Consider the following 9,234-nt stretch of genomic DNA (forward strand, 5'->3'; position numbering starts at 1 on the left):
TCCAATTTCTTTTTTTTTTTTTTTTTGTTAAATCACCCTATTTCATTTCGTTTGAACATGGAACTTTTTTTCCATACTGGAGGTAACCCAATAAAAGAATGGGCTTTCTTTTTTTTTTTTTTTTTGATTCTTCACTGAAAGAAGTTTACAACGCTCTTTCTCTCTTCAGCTGCTCTAACAGGAAAAGAATCAGTTGGACTTGAACGCCTCTCTTCTTCCCCTTTTCTCGCCTCCTCCTCCCCAACCCCCATTTATGCTTTTCTGTTCATACAAAAAAAGAGAGTTCTACAAAGAGGACCACCCTGCCAACGACTAAGCCACCAACAGGCTTAGAACATTGTGCAAAGAATCTTCAAAATGTCTGAGCAGATTTCAATTACTCTTTTCAAAGATTTGCAATTCCCACTACACAGCCTATTGTTTGCTTTCACTAGGACATTCTTCTCTTAAACAGCTGGCACAAAATGACTACTGCTCTGTAGGGAAACAAGAAAACACCATACGGTAGATTTAAAGCCAAACACGGAAAAAATATAATTTTTTTTAAAAGGGCCTCTCATGAACATAAAAGTGTTTTCCAAGAGAATATGAATTCTATTTTTGCTGCTTATAGCTGAAGGAAAGCATGGGGGATGTAGTTTGTTTTCCTTTGATGCTCAGCATGGCTATTACGCTGAACATCAAAGGAACAATAAGCGATGTTTCCCATATTTTCCATTAGCTGTGTTCGGGTGAGGAATCGTCTCTCTTGTGTCTGTCTGAAAAAGAAGCTGCAGTTTTGCCCTTGCATCTTTTCCTAAAAGAAAATGGAAAGAAGGAGAAGAGACAGAAGAAGAAGGGAAAGAACAGAAGTAAAGAGACATTTGCAGCAGACAGCCTGCTAATGCACCACTTGGTCACTGGACATGAACTGTGGGGAAGTTCAGTGAGAATTAATTATGTCCAGAAGTTTTCCAAGAACTGCCAGTGTCAAATTGCTGTGGGAAGTAGTTTCCAGACACAGATCATCCTCTCCTATCTACTGCTGCAAAGGTGCACAGGGTGTTCCTGCCCTTCGCAGTGCTGGGGCTGGGAATAAAAGCGGTGCCTAAATCCACCATAGCAGCCCACAGAAGTTCTGCACATGGAAGAAAATCCTTTGCTGCTTGGCAGGAAAGCAGAGATGCTTGTGCCACCCTCTAGGGTGGGAGGCACAGTGACTGAAAGAGAAAACCAGCAGCAGAAAGGGATGGGTCTGCTGCGGTAGTGGATGGCTTTGGCTTATGCCAAAGGCCATTCTGGTACAAATTCCATTGAAGTCTTAAAGCTACAAGTCACAACCCCAATTTCTTCAGACTCATTTGGGTGCTGCTTTAGCCGTAAGAGAAGCCCTTGCCTTTTAAAACAACAAAACACATTCAGCCTTATGTATCTTTCCATTATCATCACATTCTTCCTGTTCAATGTCCTGTGCATGCTTTCGCCTCCCTGGCAGACGTTTCTTCATAGAGTACCAGTGTGAATCAAAGCAAGACAAAAATTTGCAAGCATTGTTAAAGAAGGTACAGTTTTCATTCTCTTTCTGATAGTTCATGTTTAAATGAAGGGTTTGACGTAAATGAAGGAAAATGGAAGTCGTCTCTTAGCTAATCTGAAAGGAATCTCTTCTGCTGTACTTTCACTAAACAAAGCCAGAAGTCCCAGGGCTGAAGCTTATCCAAACTAAAGCCAACAAACGGTTGTTGTTGGAGGGGGTTATATCATGTTTTCCATTGTCATTTTGACATGAAACAGGCAGAGGCTTCAACTTTGCAAACTCGGAGACAAGAAGATTGGCTCTGAAGTGAAAATAAATAAATAAAAGCAGTGGTTGGAAGCAGGCTAGGTTTTCTCAAAGCAAAATGGAGAAAACCTTTCCTGTGAAATACAAGATGAGAAAAAAATAATGACTGCTTGAAAATGCAAAATATAATTTACTATGCCTCTGTGTGAAAGATTGCTCTACAGTCACCGATGGAACTTATTCCTTCTTGCACCCTTCTGGCACTTAAGATAGGTTAAACACAACTATTATACTTACAGAGGAGACTTTCTGACTCCTATAATACATAGTTTTTTACCGCTTGTGGCGATTATCAGTTCAACAGCCACAGCCAGGAGCAACATAAGGATTAATCTTTGAAACTGTTATACAGTCTCAAACCAATGTGAGAAATATAAATGGCACGGTCTCTGCACAAAAAAATGGGAATTGTATTTCCCTGAAACACAAAGTGTCTGACTGCTAAATAGAGAAAGATCAGGAAATTCTGTGGGAATTCCTTATAGATTTCTCCAGGGACAAAACATCTCTTGTCAGGGAAGCCACAGAGAGGACAGAAAGTAAAGCCTTGCAAACCCTGTGCATCTAAGGATTCAATGGAAGAAAGAAAACCCCTAGAGTAGCAGCTGTCCTGCAGCAGTAACTAAGCCAGAGCACTGGCTCCCTTATCTAGTAGCAGGATGGCCATGGGAAACCAACTGCAGTGAGTCACCACACAGCATCTCTGTAACAGAGATAACACCACCATGAGCAGCACAGCCCTAAACAGCCTTCTTTCCAGCAGGAATCCACTGGATCCCCTGGGCTGGAGACGGGCAGCATGCTGAGAGCCAGGGGCTGCAGCATTCTTCTGCACCCAACCACACTCCCTGCAACAGCCAAAGGTAAAGAAACTAAACAACAGTTCTTGCATCACTCCTGGAGTACTCACTACACGGTATATTATCATGGATGTTTTTGAAACAAGGGTAGTCTGTTAAAGTACTGCAGCAGGCAAAATACTGAAACTAATATTTTTGTTCCATTTTGAGTTAAAGATTATTTATCATCTGCCAAAACCCCAAACCAGAACGTCTCAAAACCATGGACATGCAGGTGGTAGGTACTGAACTCTAAACCATGTTAAAGTTGTGCAATCTACAATTTACCAAGCTACCACAAGGAGACCGAGCTAACAGTTGTCATGTTGAATCAGAGAGGATCCTATTATATTCTTTTCAACTTTGAGTTTTATTTTTTTGGGTGTTGCCAATAATAAATTGAATTTTTGCTCCATCACATCAAGTTTCTGCAATGATGTGGGTATCTAATGCAGTTACTTCAAGACCAAAAAAAAAGCCCATTTTGTTAACAACATATCTTTACCATTGCCAACTGTTTTCCTTTTCTTAGCTGGGATCTTTTCCCTAGTTTCTTAAACAAGCATGACTAAAGAACAGTATAATCTGGTGTATTAATCGACATGACCATTGCACTAATTTCCACTTCTGTGGGTTTTGATGAATTATTACTTCAAACCAACGAATTAAAACTTGCAACTGTTGCAGCAGCTGTGGCCTGTGCTCTTCTCCAGATTACTAACCTACCATGAAAACAGCAAGAACAATACAGTTTTCATGCTGCCCGCTAGCCTGGGAAAGCATGCTTTGTTATTGTTTCCCCCTACTGGTAGGCTGAACCTTTAAACTCTGAAAAGATTGCTTTTAACCCAAAGTGCCAAATGACAGTCTGCATCATTTCCATTACTGACCTACAGCATACTTTCTCAATTAATGAGGCCAGGTATGTCCCATTTTCTGCACATTTCTGATTAAAACAATGTTTGAACAACATTAGCACATAATTGGGACAATGACTAAAAGATCCATGTCAGTCTGGTTTGCCAGCCAGTCTGTGAAACAAAAAAGTGTTAGTAATTCACTCCTTCCTTTCTCTTGAATAGCATTAATTAAAACTAACACCCAGCTGTTGTGTAAGGTTGGCATCAGCTAAGATTTTGCAAGTGACACCTGGCTGCCTATTTCAAACCTCAAAACTTTGGCAGAAGCTGGAAGAGGAAATAGGATCTACTTGTAATCTGCAGCACTAAGCAGGGAGCAAATGTAATGACGCTGACTGAGGCATCAACAGTAATATTCATGCCAGAGACAACACCCTTCTACCTCAGCCTTGTAATAAAGCAGTGGATGTTTCCAACTCCACCTCCTCTTTAAAAAAAGTCAGTCTATGTTGATTTGGTCTCAAACCAAAAACAAATTTGGAAAATAATGAAAGGGATGTATAATGGTCTAATTTTCCTAAGGCTAATGTATTCCAGGGATGTATGATCTAAAATGTGTTTATAAAATTTGTCATATTTCCAAGAACATATATATAATGTTTAGAGGGGGTGGATTCCCCAGGCTTTAATTTAGCATGATTTTTCCAGACCAGAAAGGAATGTTTCAGTTTTCCTAAGCATATCCTTGCCTGCTGTCTGCTTAGTCAAAAACAGTTAGGAAAAATGGAAGAGCAGTAGACCCCTGATCCTTCATATTTTCATGTAGTCCAGGTTAGTTAAGATGGTGTAATTATCTGTTGGCACACAGACATGCATCATTTGGTTTTACCTTCAAAACTCTGGAAGGGGACTTTTCTGTGGTACCAACACCTTTGAAGAAAGATAGTTCTCATTGTAATTAGCTTTACCTTTAAGCTAGCTAATTTATCAACGAAGAATACATATATGCAATGTTGCATATAGCTAAGTGCTAAAAATACCAGTTTGGCACTCTCACAAATACAATGCAGTACCCATCTACTTCATTACCTATCTAATCCTTTCCAATTAATAAAATAAGAAAGCAAAATGGCTAAACCAAGCTGCTTACAAGTTTTCCTAAAATTTCATCCTTCTTTTCTGGGGGATCAGAAGTGGGTGCTCAGCTTAAAGATTTCTTCGTGTGCTGCCTCCTGAAACCTACATCTAATGGTTGCAATTAATTTTAAAAATGTAATTTGCAACTGAAAGTAATAAAAAAGGTCAATAAGTCTTCTCAGAGAAATTTTCAGATTCAGTCATTACCTCAGAAATGAGCTTCCTGACCAAACATCCAGGATAATACTTACAAGGAAAATGCTAAATTACTTTAGAGCAAAAAATTATTTGGAATAATAATTAAGGGTTTCTGGCTCTGCTCTCACACTGCTTTTAGAGAATTAGAGTTTTCCTGATGACCTCAGAGAAGTTCCTCAAGGACTATTGGGTGTACATACGAGAAGTGTCACAATCCAGGTGTTTGAGATGTCCCTTAACCATCTCACATGCAGCTGAGACAGGCTCAAATCCATCTGAGCTCCCTTTTGGCACTGATGTGAGCAGGGCCGTGCACGTGCTTCCTTTTCAGTCAGTGGAAACTGCCAAATACCTCCAGTCTGTCTAGCTAAAATTTATACTGTCTTCTGGAAGTAGCTGTCTAGATTGACTACACAAACTCAAGATAAATGGTACAAATGTAGGCCAAGAGGCCAGCAAGTGCTTGCACAAAACATGCTGGCTGGATAGAGGATAGATTTCTTTCCCAAAGAAGGATTAAAAATTCTTACACTTCTTGGTAGTTTAATATGCAGGATGCAAAGGTGCCTTCAAATGGTGGAACTGAATATACATTTCCAGAATCTGAACCATCTGTCATGTCTGCAGCACCAGCTTCATGTCATGTCAGCTATCAGGAGGCATTTTATCTTGAATATGGTCAGGGCTTGCAAATGCCTTACACTAACTTGTCACATATCAGAAAACCTGAAATGTGGATAGGTGGTTTCATATGCAGGCTAAAAGTATCATAGTGGGTAACCAGGACATACAGCTTTTGTTCCTGGCAGTCTCAGAAAATTCCTTGTTCCACAATATCCAGATCCTGAGCTTTTGAAGAGGTTCAACCTGAGGCTGTACTCAAATCTCCACTCCTAGCTATTACAGCGAGACAAAGAAACATATAGCCCAGAGGTACATCTGACTATCCTAAACTTAGTGTATTCTGAACAGTTTCCTTAATATCTTGCCAAGTCTTGTCTCCTGGCAAGCTTTCCCAAGGAAAGTTTTATATTGACTTACATTTGATACTAACCATATAAACATTTTTCTTGACAAGAGAGAGCATTTTAGCATGTCTGGAAATTCTTTTTTGAATTGTGGAAAATTTGGATTCCCAGTCCATCACTGCCCTGCACATGAATTACTGATGTTAATAATCAATTCCTTCAATTACTATTTTCTGTGAGAAAAGCATATTCAAACGTGTAGAAAGGAAAATTCCAAAGAGAGGACAGCATTCTATATTTTAAGGGATAACTAGTGTTTTATCAGTCTCTCTGCATTACCTCTTCCCTGTAAGTAGTATGGAACTTAGCCCAGTAAGGAAATGTTACTACACCATGAAACAGGAATGTGACAGAAAAATGAGAATACTCCCTCACACTTCATTTGTATATTGTTCTTCTGCCCAAAATTTACCATTTCTTAAGTTAAATATATGTGTTGAACCTCAGAAATGTCCAGGACTACGATCAGAGTGAGGGAAAGAAACCTGGCACTCGGGGTAGGGGGGGGGATTTGTTTATTGGAAGAAATAAACTGATATTCCTTCTTTTTGTATTGCATGGTCCCTTAGTCCTTATCCCTCTAAAGATATATATATATACACACATACACATAATGCATATTAAATATATGCAATATGTATATTATTTACTGCTGTAAGCAAACTCATAGCATATGCTTGCTCAGATTTTATAGTATTTTCTTCACTGAAGATTACTGAAGAGACAATTTATATACTGTAAAAGCAGAAACAGATAAGCATCAGTTCACAGTATATTTACTCTTTATAGAACATCTTTATATGGGTTAGGGTTTGGTGGTTTTTTTAAGATACTTTTCAGGGCTTCTCCTGTGCCTGTGCTGGGTGAGGGAGGCGGGTATTTGGGCACGCATCTGTTGCAGAGGATGTTACTCGATTTGCTCATGCACAGAGCTTCCTGAGCTCCAACTGCTCCACTGCCAACAGCCTGCTGGTGGACTCACAGTCAACCTCTCGGCAGAGGTGCCTTTCCAGGTACGCAGAGGCAGACAGATTTGCCATGAAATGGCTAACATAATCATTTTCATGATTTGTACCATACAGACTAGGGTAGGGTGTGGTTTTAAAGGCATGTGGCTTTCCTTTACTGCACTACGGTTTATTTGGCTGCTGCTTTTCAAGTTATTTGTAAAGTTATTCGTTGCCTCGATGCAGGAATAAAACTTAGCAGATCTTTTAGATTTGCAAGAAAGAAAAATGTTTTATCTTAAGGAAGGTCTGGTTTACAACGTCTGGCAAGTAGGAACAGAGCACATCCAAAAAAGGTCAGTTGTACTTGTGGAATGTCATCTGTTTAACTTAAATACTCATACTACGATTATCTTCACTTTAAGTTGAATTATTGTTTACAAAGTATTCCCCCCTCCCTCTAAATTCCATATTTATTTGGTTTTTGGTGTTCTTGTTCTTTGTAAACATGCACACACATAACTCTCATGGACTCCTAGATACCATCAGCTGCTAATCAGTCTTGTAAGGAACAGAAACAGCCTGCAGATGCAAAATTCAAACTATTTCACTGAGGGAATTAGTTTACCCTCCTGCTTTATGTCAAAGTAAAAATCCCATAAGCTTACATATTTTCATAAATTGCTCTTAAAAGCTGCTTCATCAAAACTGCTTAGAATTTCAAGGCTCTTTTCTGCACGCAAATTGTTTAAACAACCCCCCATGCTGCCAGTGGAAAATGTACAAGTACAAAGGAAAACTCCAAATCAAAAAGCTGGAAGTAAAGACTTATTGCTGGTGACAAATAACTTCCAGGCAGCGCAGAGCTAACAGTTAAAATGTTATTCCAAGAGTTAAAAGAATAGTTCAAAAACTCTCCAGTGTCTGTAACAGGAAAACAAGTAAGAACAAGAACAAATGCAGCTGAGGCAGAAAGCCCCGTAGACTCCTTTTAACCAGAGAAGAGAGCAAAGCAAAGAGAAGCCTTTGGGATGGTAATGCAAACTTCTGCAGCTTTCAAGCTTCAGCATTAAATATCTGACACTGCTGAATCAGTGAAGGGAAAGTTTTCTGGTGAGAACTGTGAATACACATTTCTTACAAGCTATTAAAATCATTGGTGAAAATAAAAATAAAATAAAAACATTAAATCATAAGAAGCTTGAATTACTCACCGTCTTGTTGTGCCAAAATAACTGAAGGTTGAAACACGGCAAGAATGAGCAAAGTTACTTTTTGCACAAAGCTCATCATGTCTAAATATTAGACATGAGACTCTCTGTGCAAAAATAAAAATGGGGGGGGGGAAAGAAATCTATTCAAAATAGCAACATCGGTTGTTCCCTGCCCTTCCAGCACCGGGCCATGTACAGAACTCTGCCACAAGCATTCCCCAGCTTTGGCCTTAAATAGGAAAAAAATTGGCTTACTTTACTTTTCCACCCCCTTTACTGAAACATGAGAAGAAGACCCATCCCCTAACAGTAAATGAATGATTAATATTTCTCTTGGCTTTACAGAAGAATAAAGTCCACTAAACAAGATACACAGCACATCTGGAACTTTAGCACGCGTATGAAATGCACACTGAGCCTGCATATGAATAGTTTGTGTGAGCTGTATGTGAGAGATATGCATGTGAAAAAAAAGTCCTCTGGTAAAGCATTTTTTCATGTTAATTAGGAGTCAACGGATACAGCCCAAAGAGGATTTTTAATTCTTAGCATTCCAAAACAAAGATAATAGGTAAATACCTGATGTGGCCGCACAAACTGAAAGAATCCCAGAAGTGAAGGAGCAAACCTGGGTGTTTCCACTGATGAGCAATCAGAGTTAATGAAAAGCAGGCCTGAAAATTGCAACACTTGTGTTCCACAGCTTTTCTCACCATCTCTGCCTCACACCATGATTTTGTGTGACCTGGGGAGAAGGCAAACAAAAAAAAAATCATGAAGAAAACTATGTCCCAAATCAGAAGCACCAATTTCCCAAACTAAAACTTTTCAAATAATTCATTTTGCTGCTGTCATTACAACATTTGAAAGGAATGCAGAACAAGTACCACCTTTTTCTGTACTGTTTGCTCCTCAAACAAGAAGGTATAGCTGACACAAAAAAAAAAAAGGGGAAAAGAAAAAGAAAAAAAATTTTAGACTAATAATCCCTTCTAAATGTAGTTCTTTCTTTATTTCATGCTAAACTTTACCGATAATAGGATCAGAACACACAAATTTATTTTCCAAATAAGATGGTTTAAGTGGATTTTGTTATGAATGTATTTTTGCTGGGAATGTAGCTTTAAGTCCAAATTTAACAGACTCCAAAGTGAATGCAGAAAGCTGTCACAGTGTGCATCCCTACTAA

At 39.0% G+C, this 9,234-nt stretch overlaps 1 protein-coding gene across 1 annotated transcript in view; it reads right to left on the minus strand.

The window, feature by feature from the left end:
• Positions 1–8,264, minus strand: part of COL3A1 (collagen, type III, alpha 1) — a 51,633-nt gene extending 43,369 nt beyond the window's left edge. The window contains exon 1 of the mRNA XM_014954479.1: positions 8,046–8,264. Within this exon, the coding sequence (XP_014809965.1) occupies positions 8,046–8,124 (79 nt within the window). The 5' untranslated portion in view covers positions 8,125–8,264. The remainder of the gene's footprint in view (positions 1–8,045) is intronic.
• Positions 8,265–9,234: the final 970 nt, after the last annotated feature.

This window comes from Calidris pugnax, unplaced genomic scaffold (assembly GCF_001431845.1).
Source record: "Calidris pugnax isolate Ruff unplaced genomic scaffold, ASM143184v1 scaffold103, whole genome shotgun sequence".
Lineage (NCBI taxonomy): Eukaryota > Metazoa > Chordata > Aves > Charadriiformes > Scolopacidae > Calidris > Calidris pugnax.